Source organism: Bufo bufo, chromosome 5 (genome assembly GCF_905171765.1).
Source record: "Bufo bufo chromosome 5, aBufBuf1.1, whole genome shotgun sequence".
NCBI classification, from domain to species: domain Eukaryota; kingdom Metazoa; phylum Chordata; class Amphibia; order Anura; family Bufonidae; genus Bufo; species Bufo bufo.
In genome coordinates, this window is record NC_053393.1 from 458,335,609 (window position 1) to 458,353,921 (window position 18,313).

Genomic DNA, 18,313 nt, shown 5'->3' on the forward strand with positions numbered 1-18,313 from the left:
AAGTCACGGTAACCGCGCCCCTTCCCTGCCCCTTCGCTGTGACTGACAGCGCTAATGCAGAGAGTTCGGCAAAGCCACCGAACAGCCGGCTGTCAGTCACAGCGAAGGGGGCGCGGTTACCGTGACTTGAAGCAAGGAGGCCGCTGCCTCCCTGACTTCAAGCATGTCTGGAGAAGCGCGCCGGGCAGGGGATAAAAGAACGTTTTCAGTACTTTTGCTGCATCTGCCTTCAGGAAGAAAGGCATCATCAGAAACACACTGCTGGCGGCTTGGGATGGTTTTGGGAGGTGACAGGTTCCCTTTAATTGCAGGGTGGTCGTAACCATGGAAGCGAGCCGTGTATAATGTGATGGAAAAATGAATCCAGCCATCAAAGGAAGCAATATGGACATCACAATACATTAGTAAATGCCTTGTATTAACCTTCTCTACATGATAAATGCCATTTGCTGAAGCGTGCCAACCCCTTTAAGAAACCGGATGACCCCTTTACATGTGTTCTAGGAATTCTGAGTCAAACCATAGTTTTAAAGTTTGCTTTTCTTAATGGTAAATGCCGGCCATTGTCAGCTGGCTGGTCAATATTTAGTGCCCATTGATGGTTTTGTGTTGCAGCCTTGGGGTGTAGACACAGGTGGCTGTGTGTAGTAACCGTGATTTCCTTACAGTGTCTACAACAAGAACTGCATGCCACCCCATGGATTCATTCATGTGCTCTCCTTAACAAACAACATCACTCACTTCAAGGAAGTTGTTAGTATGCAGAAGATTTCCGGAAATATAGATGACCCCGAAGGTGCGTTTGATGCTATGCTGCAGGCAGCAGTTTGCCATGTGAGTATGCGTTGAAAAATATTAACTTAAAATCAAGCAAAAAATTAGACCCTGAAATCTTAAATCGCAGCATTTATTTTTTTCATTTACTATATACCCAGATTAGGATTTGAACATTGTTTGAAATTATATAACAGTAAAACGTTTAATCTGGCAGAGTTCAGCTAAGCAGGAAGCATACATTTCTATTCTTTTGTGTACTGATTTGTATGGGATCCACAAAAAAGACAATTCATAATGAAAATCCAAGGCATAGTTTAAAATGCGTCTTAAAGGGGACCTGTCACCATTATATGCAGTAATACATAACGCTTAAGGAGTTATGATTGCAATTTTTTTTTCCTGCTGCGCCTGGTTCCCCCACTGTCAGCACTCAAAGCTGCGCTGAAATGCACCGTCTGGACTCCTGTGCTAATATAATAAAGAGGACTCCTGTGCACAGCAGTCCCGACCATGTATTTCAGTGCAGCTTTACACACGGACAGTGGGGGAACAGGGGGCAGTGGGAATATAAAATGTAGCAATCTGGATTGCTTATCTGTAGTACTACTCGTCTTACCTCTGATAATATTCCGACATCATGGTGACAGATTTCCTTTAAGGGAGTTGTCCAGTTTCATGAGGAAACCCCACAACTCAAGGGATCGACTGAGATGATTACTTACCTGTCAGATCCCAAGCCACAGCTCCAGTTCTGTCAGCAGTACATGACCGCTGCAGCCAGTCACAGGCCACTTCAGTGCACCACTGAGGCCATATTATGTGTCGTCTCCCTGATGGTGGCCACAGCTTGACTGGACGTGAGAAGGTACATTTCTACAATATGTCAATGGCACAATATAAGTGAGGCAGGGCAAGGAAGGACAACTATCAAATACAAGGAGCACTGTTGTATCTTCACATATGGTCTGCAAGGCATTTGGTTTGGAATAACAATACACACTTTGAGGGGCATTTATCAACGCATTTATGCCACTTCTATCCCCCCCACACACTTCAGCATAAAATTGGAGGCGCGCAGAGAGAGGTAGGTAAGGGGGTTACTGGGCAGGTGGCAGCCAGCAGCAAGTGAAGTGGCAAGGTGATCATCAGTCATCTCGCTACTTGCTAATGTTAAGTGTCTGCTGAAAAACTTGTCAAGCTAACCTGTTTTATGGAGCAGTCGGCATGGAGCGGGCTCCCCGTTTTCATAACTGAAGAGCAGGCTGCTGCTGTGTTCAGCGTAGGAGAATGGGGGTGGTGTGAGAGGAGCAGCGAATGGCAGGGCAGCCCGCGGATACTATGACCAATCAGCAGCCTCCTCCTCCGCCTAATAACAGAGCTCTGTACTGTGCGGAGCTCTGTTATTGAATTGCTCTGTGTCTGCTGTATAGAATCCCGTTCTTCTTAAAGCGGCAGAGCAGCGGAGGGTCTAGGCGCAAATGGCGACAAGACTACAAAGTCTTGTCGCCATTTTGTAATTCTAAGACGCATTGGCGACCATTTTGGTCGCCATCTAGAGCCCTGCTCTTCTGCTCCACACTGCCGGCACTCTTCTTCCTTCCTTCTCCTCCGTCGGCTGTGCTGTGAACCGGCGTGCACAGCGAGCGTGAGGTTACAGAGAGCCCTCGCGCTGTGCGCAGCTACGGCACAGCCGACAGCGGAGGACCAGGAAGCGGTGAGTACAGAGCCTTCACCGCTTCCTGGTCCTCCGGTACTAATGAGCGCTTCTGTAATGGAAGCGCTCATTAGTTTTCACCCCATAAGACGCAAGGACATTTTTCCTTCACTTTGGGGGAAAAAAACTGTGTCTTATGGGGCGAAAAATACAGTAAGTGCATCTCACTCCGGCGTATACGGATGAAGACTGGCATATGGGATAAATGTCCCTCCTTATTATTTGTCTAATTAAATATAATAAAATCAATTGCATTGCACTTGCATTGGTACATCTGTACCCTCAATTTTCTTCGGTACCTTTTTTTTTCGCTGCAAAGTCTTCATGCACAAATATGAGGTGAATATCTTATGAACTACAAAGTTGTTTTTTTAAAGGTCACTTCTGGTCCTCCTTCCAAGACACAATATATAAATATAATAAGTCAATAACTGTTTTATGTTGTAAAGGAAAGTCGATGCAGGACAAATGCAAAGGAGAATAGGCTGTTTAGTTTGGCAGCAGAAAGTACAAAAAGCCTACTGATTTATTTTTATTTAGCATGTCCTCTCTCCTTGTGTAAATGGATTCCCTTACAAATTAATTTTAATGGAGTGCCAAATTCATTGGAGCAGATGTACGACTCCTGCCTAAAATGTAGACAGGGTAAATGTAGTCTAAAAAAGCGCCAAATGTATTGCAGTGGCTCCGGCTGGATAGTAAAGTTCGGGGCATGACTAGATGCTTGTGTCTGATTTGATAGCGCCTATCGGTTACTTTGCACTAAAGTTTTACTCCAAAATGTTGGCGTACGTTTTCTTAAGACTTGCCTTTCTCTTTTCCGTAGATCTGGCAGAGGATCTCAATACCGGGGGGAAAACGCTTCTGTTTTGTCCCCATTCATTATCAATAGAGACAAAACTAAACTGCACAGAACGGAATGCTCCACAATGCATTCTGTTCCGTTTGGTTGCGTTCCCATACCGGATAGAAAACCGCTGCAAGCTGAGGTTTCATGTCCAGCATGGGATGCGGAGCAAAACCATTGACTTGCATTGTGTGTCACGCCGGATCCATTTTATCGGACACAATAGAAAACGGATCCGGCACCCATTCACTTACAATGGTTTTAATGCCGGATCCGTCATTGCCATTTTAAAGATAATACAACTGGATCCGTTCATAACGGATGCAGGCGGTTGTATTATCCTAAACGGAAGCGTTTTTGCTGATCCCTGCCGGATCAGGCAAAGACACAAGTGTGAAAATAGCCTAAGCCATGCCCGCTCGTGCATTTGCTTTAAAAATAGGTCTTTCTACTCCAGAAATTGAACCATTTGGCCCATTATTTCAAACCTCAATATACAAGATCACCAGCAAGCCTCCTTGTGTCCTTGATGTATTGGTGCACATCACCACACCATCCAGGTCACTGAGGCAGACGTATTAAGATGTTTATTTTGCAGCAGAATATTTTGTCGGACTGGGAACTTAAAGTGGCCTTGGAAAAAAATAAACTAAAAGTGGCCCCAAGTTATAAGCGAGTCCAAATTGACAGGAGATGAGGCAAAACAAGTAGGTAGAGCCAACAGAAGCCACAAGTAGGCAGGGACAACAGAAGTAGAGTCAGAAACAAAATACCACAGTGCGGCATAAAGTACTGCTCTATCACCATACTGAGGACTGTGTACCTGATGCTCCTAGCATTCATTTAATAGAATCTGTCACCTAGAGAATTGATATTAAACCAAAGGATGTCCTTACAGCACTTCATACCTTCTTTCCATAGGTTTTTCTATTTCTTTGGAGCTGGTATTATATCTTCATAAAATTCAGAGGGGCATTATTTTTATTTAAAGGTGCCCAGGAAAACATCGCTTGGCGCATGCCCAATGAAGTTGATGCCCTCATTTGAACTGGAAGAGAGCAGGCGGCAATGTTTGGCGCTGCACCTGTAGGCTATGCTGAAGGGAAAGGCTGGCCGGGGTTATTGGCCTCTCATGACGTAGCCGGGGGGCAGGGCATGGTGTATGAGTGGAGGAGAGGCGTGCTTAGGCTCTGTAGGGGCCGGCCTGGGCACTTGATGGAGGCGTTCCTGGGCACCTTTGAATAAAAATAACGCCCCTGTGGGCACCTAAATGCCTCATTAGCATATGGATATAAGAGGATTTTATGAAGATATAATACCAGCTCCAAAGAAAAAGAAAAACCTATGGAAAGAAGGTATGAAGTGCTGTAAGGACATACTTTTGGTTTAATATCGATTCTCTAGGTGACAGATTCCCTTTAATACTAAGAGCATTGTTATGTACCTGGCTAGTAGCCATGAAGAGGGCTCGGGTGGCCCCCTGGGCATCGGCCCACCTGTATGACCAGTTCGCCCCTGGTGTCTATGCCATTCTTAGCTCGCCCGGCATGTATGGTTTGAGATGTTAAATGTGTCTGTGATGATGTTTTAGAAAGTGGAGAAGGGGGAATGCGACACACTGGGGGACATTTACTAAAGCATTTATGCCACTATTGGGGCGCAAAAAAGTCACAAATTATGACGCATGCCATATTTGCACAATAATTTGTGACTTTTTGAGGTTCAACTTCTCACCACTTTTCTAAAGTGGTGCGTAAAATGAACTGGACTTAGCAGAAGGGACAGAGCTTCAAGCAGCCCGCCAACTGGAGTAAGTATTTGGTGAAGTTTACACCAGCCCCTAGCTACCCCATGGCAAGGTAGAGATGCACCTAAATTATTAGGAAGCATCTGCCTCTTAATAAATTAGGCGCATCTCATGCCATTGCAGGGAGATCAAGACTGGCTTATGCCACAAAAATTGATACAATGGGCCATAGGACTTTATACTGTAAATATTGTAGACCAAAAACTGCCAAAAAAGGTTTAAAATTGGACTTTACAAAATGTTGGCACAAATCTGTCTAAAAACTATAAGGGGCAGTATACTGAGACTAAAATTTACACTTTAATGAAATATAGGAAATAAAACAACGGCCCCACAGACAGACAACACGTAAGACCTGTGCACACTCAGCAAGGATGCTGAGCGGTCAAAAAACAGTGTTTAGCGAAAGCCAAAACACACACAATGAGGTGATGGACTAGACTGGTGATAACAGGAGACGGGCAGAACAGTATGGGTACCTAATAGACTGGCCCTGATGCCTCCCTGCTGTCCTATATCACCCTGAAAACTATATCCAGAGGACGGGGTCCAAAAAGCCCCGCAAGGGGTGGCCCAGACATGATCTCTCACCCTGTTATGTGACCCTAATGAGGCCCTAACAAGGGGGAGAGAATCCGTCCAAAGGATTGGCAAAATGCATACACAAAACAAAAAATGAGTAAAGAGGTGACCCCACTCAGACACCCCAGGAAGGGTAAGTAAGGTGGGCAAATACTCATGTGTCCCGACGCGTTTCCTCACAGGAAGCCCCAAGATTCATCAGGGGACACGGGGCAAGAATGGTAACTATCCCTTCAGGCAAGTTAGCCCAGAAGCAGGGGAATGACCTGCGTGGATACTTCAGTCCTGGTGTGGCTGAGTCTAAGGATAATGCAAAAAACAACAAAACGCCAAAGTCAGTCACATAACATAGACGCACCTCCATTTGACCACACATAAAGGGCTCAGGAGGAAAGGTACTCACATATTGTTGGCAGCGGTCGGCTTTCAGCTGTACATCCACCTTCTCAGCAAAGACCCAGGGTGATGGTGTCTGCTGAGGTGGGGTGACCGGCAACAAGTGGGGCGCAGACCGCCCCCTTATAAAGGTTGTGGGGCCCTATTCAGCGTCCCATAGCCCCCTGCGCCTACACATGACGTCAGAGGAGGCAAATCCCGGCGCACCCGTGTGATCGCACGGGCGCACATTCGCGCATGCGCATAGAGTCACCCATGCGTTTCGTGGGGCCCAGGGTGGAACGCATAGCTGTGCTTCCTTACCATGTGACCGCCGCAGAGCCCCGCCCACCGGGCTGACGCGTCACAGCGGCGGTCACATGATCGGAACACAGACACAACAGAAAGAGGCGTCCCTGGTGATTAACTGGCCGGGTAAGGCACTATACTGAGTCAGTATCCTATCATCCAGGGGCGTCATAGAGTGCATGCAGAACCGCTCCCCCGGTCCGCATCCCTCATGGCTGGGTCATACCCCTATTGAGAGTATATCAATGGGAGGGGCACAGCGCTCATAATAACTTAAATAATAGGGTAAAGGAGAAAATGCACCAAAGGGGGAGGAAAACACCTCAGCGGTCTATTAGGACCAAAGCCCCCTTGTCCCTATTATGTAGTGGGGACATGACGGAAAACGTCTGGCGTCCCACACATGTTAAGACCAAAGGTACAGGGGTTAAATGGCCGTACATCCCGACCACGGATGCGAGACACGAACAACCAGCACTCAGAGAAAACAGCTATAGTTAATTTGTTCGTTCAGACCATGGGGGGCAACCGTATTGAGGGTGAACGTCCACCAACATTCCCTCTGCAGAATGTGTCTGTTCCAGTCACCTCCCCGTGTTGGTTTGGGCACGCGTTCAATTGCCAAGAAACTGATTGCCGAGACACGTCCACTGTGAGAAAGCTGAACGTGACGTGCTACGGGGGTATCCCTATTATTCCGGATATCCCCGAGGTGTTCCCCCATACGTTTCCGCAATTCCCTGGAGGTATTGCCCACATATCGAAGCCCACAGATGCATGTCACGAGATAAATCACACCCACTGTGCGACAGTTAATAAAGCCCTTCACCTGGTAAACCGTACTGTTAGGTTCCCCAGTGAAGCTTTTGGCTTGTGACAGGATACCACAGAAGCTGCATGAACCGCACCTGTGGCATCCCGTCACGGGTGTGCCCAGCCACGTCCGTGGCCTAGCTGGTGGAGTGAAATGGCTATGCACCAATCGGTCCCTCAAATTACTGCCTCTCCTAAACGTAAGAGAGACTGTGGGACTTAGAACGTCTGCAAGATCTGGCTCCATAAGGAGGGTATCCCAGTGTCGTGCCAGGATTCTTTTTACCTGAGAAGCCGCGGCATCAAAGGTACCTACCAACCGGACAGTACCCTCAGGCTCACTCGCCCCACCAGTTGTGGGGTGAAGAAGCTCGGTTCTCGTCCGGATTTTAGTTTTTTCATATGCCAATCTCAGGGTTCTGTCTGGATATCCCCTTTCCTGGAATCTCGATCTAAGATCCCTAGCCTGGCATTTAAAATCGTCGGGTTCCGAGCAGTTACGTTTAAGCCTAAGGTACTGTCCGGTTGGGATCCCTCTCTTGAGGGGGACCGGATGGCAACTGTCCCACCTCAACAAAGAGTTGGTGGAAGTTGGCTTCCGATAAATGGACGTGCTCAAACCACCCTTCAGGTCCCTACAGATGACCACGTCCAAAAAGGGAAACCAGTCCTTGACAATCACGGAGGTAAATCTGAGATTGAAGCAGTTTGAATTCAACTCAGAGATGAGTTTGCCAAAGTCGCCCTCTGGTCCGCTCCACAAGACGAATATATCGTCAATGTAACGTGACCAGAGGGTGATGTGCTCGGCGAACCACAAAGATGGGTCACCGAACACGACAGACTCCTCCCACCAGCCCAGGAGCAGGTTGGCATACGACGGGGCACAAGAACTGCCCATCGCCGTACCCCTGAGCTGGTGGTACAGACGGCCGTCGAACAGAAAAAAGTTATTCAGTAGAATAAAATTCAACAGTTCAAGACATGAGTGTGGTCTGGAAGCCAGACCACACTCATGTCTTGAACTGTTGAATTTTATTCTACTGAATAACTTTTTTCTGTTCGACGGCCGTCTGTACCACCAGCTCAGTGTGGAAGCCAGACCACACTCATGTCTTGAACTGTTGAATTTTATTCTACTGAATAACTTTTTTCTGTTCGACGGCCGTCTGTACCACCAGCTCAGGGGTACGGCGATGGGCAGTTCTTGTGCCCCGTCGTATGCCAACCTGCTCCTGGGCTGGTGGGAGGAGTCTGTCGTGTTCGGTGACCCATCTTTGTGGTTCGCCGAGCACATCACCCTCTGGTCACGTTACATTGACGATATATTCGTCTTGTGGAGCGGACCAGAGGGCGACTTTGGCAGACTCATCTCTGAGTTGAATTCAAACTGCTTCAATCTCAGATTTACCTCCGTGATTGTCAAGGACTGGTTTCCCTTTTTGGACGTGGTCATCTGTAGGGACCTGAAGGGTGGTTTGAGCACGTCCATTTATCGGAAGCCAACTTCCACCAACTCTTTGTTGAGGTGGGACAGTTGCCATCCGGTCCCCCTCAAGAGAGGGATCCCAACCGGACAGTACCTTAGGCTTAAACGTAACTGCTCGGAACCCGACGATTTTAAATGCCAGGCTAGGGATCTTAGATCGAGATTCCAGGAAAGGGGATATCCAGACAGGACCCTGAGATTGGCATATGAAAAAACTAAAATCCGGACGAGAACCGAGCTTCTTCACCCCACAACTGGTGGGGCCAGTGAGCCTGAGGGTACTGTCCGGTTGGTAGGTACCTTTGATGCCGTGGCTTCTCAGGTAAAAAGAATCCTGGCACGACACTGGGATACCCTCCTTATGGACCCAGATCTTGCAGACGTTCTAAGTCCCACAGTCTCTCTTACGTTTAGGAGAGGCAGTAATTTGAGGGACCGATTGGTGCATAGCCATTTCACTCCACCAGCTAGGCCACGGACGTGGCTGGGCACACCCGTGACGGGATGCCACAGGTGCGGTTCATGCAGCTTCTGTGGTATCCTGTCACAAGCCAAAAGCTTCACTGGGGAACCTAACAGTACGGTTTACCAGGTGAAGGGCTTTATTAACTGTCGCACAGTGGGTGTGATTTATCTCGTGACATGCATCTGTGGGCTTCGATATGTGGGCAAGACCTCCAGGGAATTGCGGAAACGTATGGGGGAACACCTCGGGGATATCCGGAATAATAGGGATACCCCCGTAGCACGTCACGTTCAGCTTTCTCACAGTGGACGTGTCTCGGCAATCAGTTTCTTGGCAATTGAACGCGTGCCCAAACCAACACGGGGAGGTGACTGGAACAGACACATTCTGCAGAGGGAATGTTGGTGGACGTTCACCCTCAATACGGTTGCCCCCCATGGTCTGAACGAACAAATTAACTATAGCTGTTTTCTCTGAGTGCTGGTTGTTCGTGTCTCGCATCCGTGGTCGAGATGTACGGCCATTTAACCCCTGTACCTTTGGTCTTAACATGTGTGGGATGCCAGACGTTTTCCGTCATGTCCCCACTACATAATAGGGACAAGGGGGCTTTGGTCCTAATAGACCGCTGAGGTGTTTTCCTCCCCCTTTGGTGCATTTTCTCCTTTACCCTATTATTTAAGTTATTATGAGCGCTGTGCCCCTCCCATTGATATACTCTCAATAGGGGTATGACCCAGCCATGAGGGATGCGGACCGGGGGAGCGGTTCTGCATGCACTCTATGACTCCCCTGGATGATAGGATACTGACTCAGTATAGTGCCTTACCCGGCCAGTTAATCACCAGGGACGCCTCTTTCTGTTGTGTCTGTGTTCCGATCATGTGACCGCCGCTGTGACGCGTCAGCCCGGTGGGCGGGGCTCTGCGGCGGTCACATGGTAAGGAAGCACAGCTATGCGTTCCACCCTGGGCCCCACGAAACGCATGGGTGACTCTATGCGCATGCGCGAATGTGCGCCCGTGCGATCACACGGGTGCGCCGGGATTTGCCTCCTCTGACGTCATGTATAGGCGCAGGGGGCTATGGGACGCTGAATAGGGCCCCACAACCTTTATAAGGGGGCGGTCTGCGCCCCACTTGTTGCCGGTCACCCCACCTCAGCAGACACCATCACCCTGGGTCTTTGCTGAGAAGGTGGATGTACAGCTGAAAGCCGACCGCTGCCAACAATATGTGAGTACCTTTCCTCCTGAGCCCTTTATGTGTGGTCAAATGAAGGTGCGTCTATGTTATGTGACTGACTTTGGCGTTTTGTTGTTTTTTGCATTATCCTTAGACTCAGCCACACCAGGACTGAAGTATCCACGCAGGTCATTCCCCTGCTTCTGGGCTAACTTGCCTGAAGGGATAGTTACCATTCTTGCCCCGTGTCCCCTGATGAATCTTGGGGCTTCCTGTGAGGAAACGCGTCGGGACACATGAGTATTTGCCCACCTTACTTACCCTTCCTGGGGTGTCTGAGTGGGGTCACCTCTTTACTCATTTTTTGTTTTGTGTATGCATTTTGCCAATCCTTTGGACGGATTCTCTCCCCCTTGTTAGGGCCTCATTAGGGTCACATAACAGGGTGAGAGATCCTGTCTGGGCCACCCCTTGCGGGGCTTTTTGGACCCCGTCCTCTGGATATAGTTTTCAGGGTGATATAGGACAAGCAGGGAGGCATCAGGGCCAGTCTATTAGGTACCCATACTGTTCTGCCCGTCTCCTGTTATCACCAGTCTAGTCCATCACCTCATTGTGTGTGTTTTGGCTTTCGCTAAACACTGTTTTTGGACCGCTCAGCATCCTTGCTGAGTGTGCACAGGTCTTACGTGTTGTCTGTCTGTGGGGCCGTTGTTTTATCTCCTATATTTCATTAAAGTGTAAATTTTAGTCTCAGTATACTGCCCCTTATAGTTTTTTGATTCTTGTACTTCAGCAGTATTTTAGGAGGTTACTACTATATCTCCTGATCGACCACCTTTTTTCTTCTCTTCTCCACAAATCTGTCTAAAAACCTATGTATAGCATGTCATAAATGAAACAAAATAATGGCACATACACTCATAAATTTGTCAAAGCAAGCATACACCACAAATCAGGACACTTTCCCTTGCCTCCTTCTCAGAAACCTTAGACCAGACTTGTTTCTAGGTGTAAGGCAAGTTGCTGCAACATAAGACCATCCCCAATCTGCTATAGGAGTTATGGAAGGATTTAGCCCTCTCAACCATTGCCAGCTGAAAATTGAAAGGAACTGAAGGAAAATATCACCTCTGCTGCCTGTGCAGCGACCCAGAGGGGAGGCGCAGGGCATAGAGGATGGGAGTGGTTGTTGTGGTCCTGAAAGGGGAAGTAGTACTCACAGTTCACAATTGGCATTCCTCACTCTGGCATTCCCCCATTCTTGGCAGAGTATAAAGGGCACACATTTTCTTTCCTCGAGGCACTTCCTGGAGTTGGGGCTCCTTCCTGGTGTTAGGTGGGGTGACTTTTATTTGATGTTATGTGTTTGTGTGGGTGCATGGTAGGAGTGCAGATGAAGTGGCTGGCAAATGGTGTAGTCAATATCCAGGTTGCAATAAATAAGTTCCTTTACTAAGTTGATGGTCCGTTTTTCAGGATCTTGCTGGACGTTCTCAGTTTGGCGGATGGTGGAGTCACTAACCAGGCTGTAGGCTGCAATAAATAACAGTCTCTTTACTGAGTAAATGGTAGGAATTGTAGTAGTACACATAGCAGCAAAAGCACATTTCCAAAGTACACTGCTCAAAAAAATAAAGGGAACACAAAAATAACACATCCTAGATCTGAATTAATTAAATATTCTTCTGAAATACTTTGTTCTTTACATAGTTGAATGTGCTGACAACAAAATCACACAAAAATTAAAAAATGGAAATCAAATTTTTCAACCCATGGAGGTCAGGATTTGGAGTCACACTCAAAATTAAAGTGGAAAAACACACTACAGGCTGATCCAACTTTGATGTAATGTCCTTAAAACAAGTCAAAATGAGGCTCAGTAGTGTGTGTGGCCTCTACGTGCCTGTATGACCTCCCTACAATGCCTGTGCATGCTCCTGATGAGGTGGCGGACGGTCTCCTGAGGGATCTCCTCCCAGACCTGGACTAAAGCATCTGCCAACTCCTGGACAGTCTGTGGTGCAACGTAACGTTGGTGGATAGAGCGAGACATGATGTCCCAGATGTGCTCAATTGGATTCAGGTCTGGGGAACGGGCGGGCCAGTCCATAGCATCAATGCCTTCGTCTTGCAGGAACTGCTGACATACTCCAGCCACATGAGGTCTAGCATTGTCTTGCATTAGGAGGAACCCAGGGCCAACCGCACCAGCATATGGTCTCACAAGGGGTCTGAGGATCTCATCTCGGTACCTAATGGCAGTCAGGCTACCTCTGGCGAGCACATGGAGGGCTGTGCGGCCCTCCAAAGAAATGCCACCCCACACCATTACTGCATTACTGACCCAATGCCAAACCGGTCATGCTGGAGGATGTTGCAGGCAGCAGAACGTTCTCCACGGCGTCTCAAGACTCTGTCACGTCTGTCACATGTGCTCAGTGTGAACCTGCTTTCATCTGTGAAGAGCACAGGGCGCCAGTGGCGAATTTGCCAATCTTGGTGTTCTCTGGCAGATGCCAAACGTCCTGCACGGTGTTGGGCTGTAAGCACAACCCCCACCTGTGGACGTCGGGCCCTCATATCACCCTCATGGAGTCTGTTTCTGACCATCACAGAAACCTGGCATTTTAACAGGGGTGTGTAGACTTTTTATATCCACTGTATGTATCCGCCCTGTCACGTGACCTGGGTGCGATGGCTAGGAGCTGATTTATTTCACTCGCTCAATCTTGCACGCATGCCTTCACTTGGGCCGCAAATTGAACAGAAATCACATCCTAACACAGACTTCGAAGCACCCCAAACCACACTGCCACCACGTATTGCATTGAAATTAACACAAGTAACTGTACTTATATTCTAAATCAGAGCTAAGGTTCATTTACGCCACAGGGCAAACCATGTATATAAATGTACTGTACTTAGTTACCACAAAAGAAGAATAAATAGACATACTGTATATAAAGGTGCAAAACAATTGTGCAAATAAAAAGGAGAAAAATAGAAAATATTTAGCGATTGCTTAGCAAACATAGGAAGATAATAGGAACACAATCCAATTTGATCGGATCCCCAATTCGTGTCAACCGAATGTCCACAGTCACATATTTTTATCCTCCTGCAAAAAAAGGGGTGGGCTGAGAGGGAACCACCTTCTGATCTTGCTCAGCCTTCAAGGAGGGCACTTCTTCAGGCATGCTCACAACACCTCTTCTTCCAGCTGGCAGATATGAAATACAACCAAACTGTGTCTTCCTATCTGCTCTGACGGAGATATGGGCACCGACAACTTTCAGAATTCAGGTTTCATCATGTCAACTGTTCAAGCATAAATATATATGTGTCCCAGACTGCAAGATCGTGATTAGGTGGGAATGTGTGGCGTCAGGTATGGAGTGTTTAGACTTCCTGTGACACCCACATTATACCAGATGCGATTATTAAAGTTAGCAACATTTTAATGGATGTGGACCCACTTTGCCAAGTAACCAGTTTGACTTTGGGCTAAACCTAAGGGCTTAATGTCCTGTTGGTTCCCTAGTATTTGACCTTTAACCCCTGTACAAGGATCTGGACTTGGAACCAACCAGGCCACTTCCTCCTTAGTCCTGGTGTAGATGTCAGCTGACACAGGGGGGATCAGAGACACAAAGCATCAAGGAATCAGACACGAGGCCTAGTCTGAATACAGTCCAAGGACAGGGCAGACTGAGCACGTCTATATTCCAGATAGCAATTCCAAGGTCGGGGCAGGCGGAAAAGGAGCAGAATCGGTAGTCGGACGAGAGATCACACCTTTCCCGGTTACAAGACACAAGATAACCCAAAGCTTGGGCGAGGAGATGGAACCACAGTCCAGCTAAATAGGGAGACTGATCAGCACCTTTTAGTCAGCAGCCTGGGAGGGAGCAAAAGGAAAGGATTCGCTCACACAGTACTGAACGGAAGTTCACTGAGCAGTAGTCCAATACACACAGGGAGAGCGAGAACAACGCCCGCACCTGCCCGGGGTAGCGAGACAGCGTGACCAACATGTAGGTCTCATCAGTAATACCTTACGGCTGATAATACATTAACTCTCATTCTGGTATGCAATATAACTGCTCCTGGAGCACATGCCGTGAAGGGGCCGCGGTGTCTGATCTTCAGTGTGAAGAGCAGGACATAGCTCGTTAGCAGTTCCAAAAGCCAGGTTCCTTCACTGCCAGTTGCTTGCCTTTAACAGCCCGATTCTAATTGGATTACAACAGGGGATGTGTATTTCCGCACACGCCCTACAGACTTCTTGTAACCGTATGAAGGACTTGGTTACCCTAAGATTCAGTGCAATATTATACCAGGAAACATACGATACGCTCATGAAATCACGTTACAGAGAATATATATAAGCTGCTTGATAGGCGGAAGGCTTCTACTAATATTGCTGAGGTCAATATTATACAATGAGGTATAAGACATAGCATGACATAACATATTCATAGAATCACACAACAGGTAATATGCCATGGGCTAGGAAACTTTACATATGGATGGCTCAGAGTCAACAATCCTTTCTACAGCGGCAAAGCCTTTCTGCCATAAGCTATTGAATACCTTGACTGGCCTGGATGGTTCTGGGCCTTCTAAGATGACTGGACTCCTCTCAGCCGTCATCTGATAATAGAGTTGCTTCCTTGGCAGCTGAAGTCTCGGAGACAAAGGTACTCTGAACTTGGGCCTAGCTCTCAGAAGTTTGCACATGTAGGTCTTCTCCCTTGTTCTGCTAGACTCACACACTCTACTAACTAGTCAGGGCTGGAACAAGTCCATCACCCTGGTAACCTAAACAGTGTGCCAATTTAACTGTTTGGTTGCCTTCTATATTGCTATTGAGTGAAAAAGCATAATACATCACATCATTTAACGCAATAACATTGCATTAACGCTTTGGCAATAATTAACCCTTTGCAGTGCTCCTATTAGAGTACTGCACCTTCAGGTCCCTCCTGGAGACTGATGAACACTTCTCCTCACTATTAATGGCTAGCAGTCGTGTTGTAGTGAAACGGTTTTGCCTCCATGTCATCCTTCTATGACAGATCTTCCATTAAGTTTTTTAAATGTCATTTTACTTGGTGTTGTTTTCCCCGGATTTGGACATTAGATCCCTTGTCATATGATTATGATAGTGAGGGTCTTGTTACCCCCTGTCTATGTTCCAGAGTGGATAAACAGCTACTTTTACAGACTCGGGGTGTCCATGTAGAGTGTGCTGGCAGCTACTGCATAGGGGATTAATGTGCTTGTTTTATATATAGTCTTCTCAAAGACTATATATAGGGAATAGGGTTAGGGAAAGAACTGCTGGATAAGGCCACGTTCACATCTGCATTTTTGTTGTCCAGTTTTGAGATCTGGCATGGGATCTCAAAACCACAGCAAAACGCTTCCTTTCTAATAATACAACCGGCTGCGTCCGTTCAGAACTGATCAGTTAGTATTATATTGAAAATGAAGAAACCGGATCCGGCACTAAAACCATTGTAAGTCAATGGGCTTCAGCACCTGGATCTGGCATGGGAACACGACAAACCAGAACGGAATGCGTTCTAGTGCACTCCTTTCCGGTTTGTTCAGTTTTGTCCCCATTGACAATGAATGGGGACAAAACTGAAGCGTTGTGCTGCGGTTTTGAGACCATGTGCTGGATCTCAAAACCGGACAGCACAACACAAGTGTGAAAGTAGCCTAGGGGCTTATGCACACAAACGTATTTTCTTTCCGTGTTCATTAAGTTTTTTTTGTGGACCGTAGGCGGAACCATTGATTTCAATACATATGGTCGTGTGCATGAGCTCTAATAAAGAAAATTTAGCTGCCACACAAGGGAGAGTGCTGAGAATCTGTCACGGAAGGTAAAACACCCATACGGTGGCTATAGATCTTGGTGGGGTAATAAATATTAGGTGCATCCTAAGGAGGAGAGACTGGCTATTTGTTGGACATACTGCACTGTACAGAGCATACTGACAAAGGAAGGGTGACTCCGAGATATTATACTCTTCAGCCTAATTGGGAATATTGCATTAGTTATCGGGAATGGGTCCTCAGAGGGACCTTTATGCTGTTTATACCCCCTATTCACCGCCTTGGGAAAGCTGACTGCCTCTGCCAGTATGTGTATTTGTCAACTGCAGAGGTTGACAGTAAGACGGTTCATCTCGTTAATTCAGAAAACTCATCATTGCATGCACCAACACCTGGATCGCCATGGACTCATACTTTACCACCTTCAAGGGAACCCTGCTTTGCACCCCCAAAAACCCACTAACACCATGGGAATCTAAACCCACCATCAGGCAGGAGATCTCCAAAACAGAGGGAACAAGGGGTCACCCTCCCTTCAGTGCATGGCCCATAAAGCGCCAGATTGAGGACTGTCACTACTGCTCCCATCCTTGCCACCACTCCTGTACTCCCTGCTCTCTCTTCGCTCACCTGGGCTCACTGCACACGTATAATAAGGACTGCTATGAAACGACATTTCCCCAAAAAAACATCAGCCGGTGACATCTTCCCCAAAATCTGCTGTTTGCCATCTGGATGCAGGGTGATCAGCAGATCACTGTGTAGGTTTTTATATCACTCTTCTCTTATTTGGGATTTTTCAGAAATCCACTTTTATGAAAAATGTTTTCGCAGAGGATCTGGACGAAACCTTAGCTGACATATGCAAAAAAATAAATTAAATAAATTTAAGTTACTACACAGTAAACACAACTTTTGTGTAAATCTAGTGAAACACAGATGAGACCTACAACATATATAATAATTGTCCTAATAAGTGACACCGCCATCTGTCTACATCACTGCAAGGGAATGTCGCTCTACAGCGTATTCAGCTACTGAGCTAATCCGTCCAGTTCCAACGTTTATACAGTACTGTGTTATGTATTAACGACCTGCGTAGTTAATTATTGTTGTATAATAAATGCTTTGTGCGGAGTCGATCCCCACATTATGATGGAGAGTTTGTAGTTGTAAATGGTTTCTGTTTGCAATTCATTTCCTCACGGGCAGATTTTCTGTAAACCGCTTTCAATGATTTTTTTTGCTTTTATGTTGCAGAAAGAAATCGGCTGGAGGAAAGAAGCAAAGCGTTTAATTATTTTGATGACTGATCAGACTTCTCATTTAGCACTTGACAGTAAATTAGCAGGGATCGTGACCCCGAATGATGGCAAGTGTCATCTCAAAGACAATGTTTACACTAGAGCTTCCGATATGGTAAGGAAGGACCTATCTGTATGAAGGGGTCATAATCTTGGTCCTAGTGCAAGTGTTTAATAACTGATGACCTGTTCTCTGAACGGTCAGGTTCCATCTGCCGATACCCTCGCCGATCAGGTCATGTTCCTTGGTCACTTGGCCTAGGCACAGCTCAGTCCCATTAAAGTGAATGTGGCCGAGTTGCAATACCAAGCACTGCCACTATCCAATTGACAGCGCTGTCCTTGGTTAACTGCGAGGAGTCTGCGGCACTCACCAGAGCGCCATAGTCTTTTCAAACAGCTGATCAGAGGGGATGCTGGGCGGTGGACCCCCACCTATTGCATACTGATGACCTATTGTATCCCAAGAATTGGTCATCAGTATTAAACACTCGGACAACCCCTTTAAAGAGAAAGGTTGTCAGGAAGAGGGATTTGTTTGTAGGTAGTGTTGACATATTCAAAAGCGTGAACATAAGACCGTGGCTTTAAAATATTTTAAGTATTGTAAGTACAGTGATTGCTACCACTTTAGATTGACCCTCCAGAATCTGTCACCTCTTCTCACGTCTGTTTCCGTAAGTACTTGCAGTCTCCATGTAAGAAAATTTCTGGAGCATCTATTCTCTGTGTTGCGCCATTATTCTGTTATTTCTGCTAGAAGCTTATGAATGAATTGTCAGCAGTCTGCAATAA

General features: G+C 46.9%; 1 protein-coding gene across 1 annotated transcript in view; it reads left to right on the forward strand.

Moving 5' to 3' along the window:
• ITGB8 (integrin subunit beta 8) overlaps positions 1-18,313 on the forward strand; it is a 167,435-nt gene that overhangs the window by 95,941 nt on the left and 53,181 nt on the right. Inside the window, exons 5-6 of the mRNA XM_040432575.1 lie at positions 669-834; positions 17,475-17,633. Coding sequence (XP_040288509.1) covers positions 669-834; positions 17,475-17,633 — 325 coding nt within the window. The remainder of the gene's footprint in view (positions 1-668; positions 835-17,474; positions 17,634-18,313) is intronic.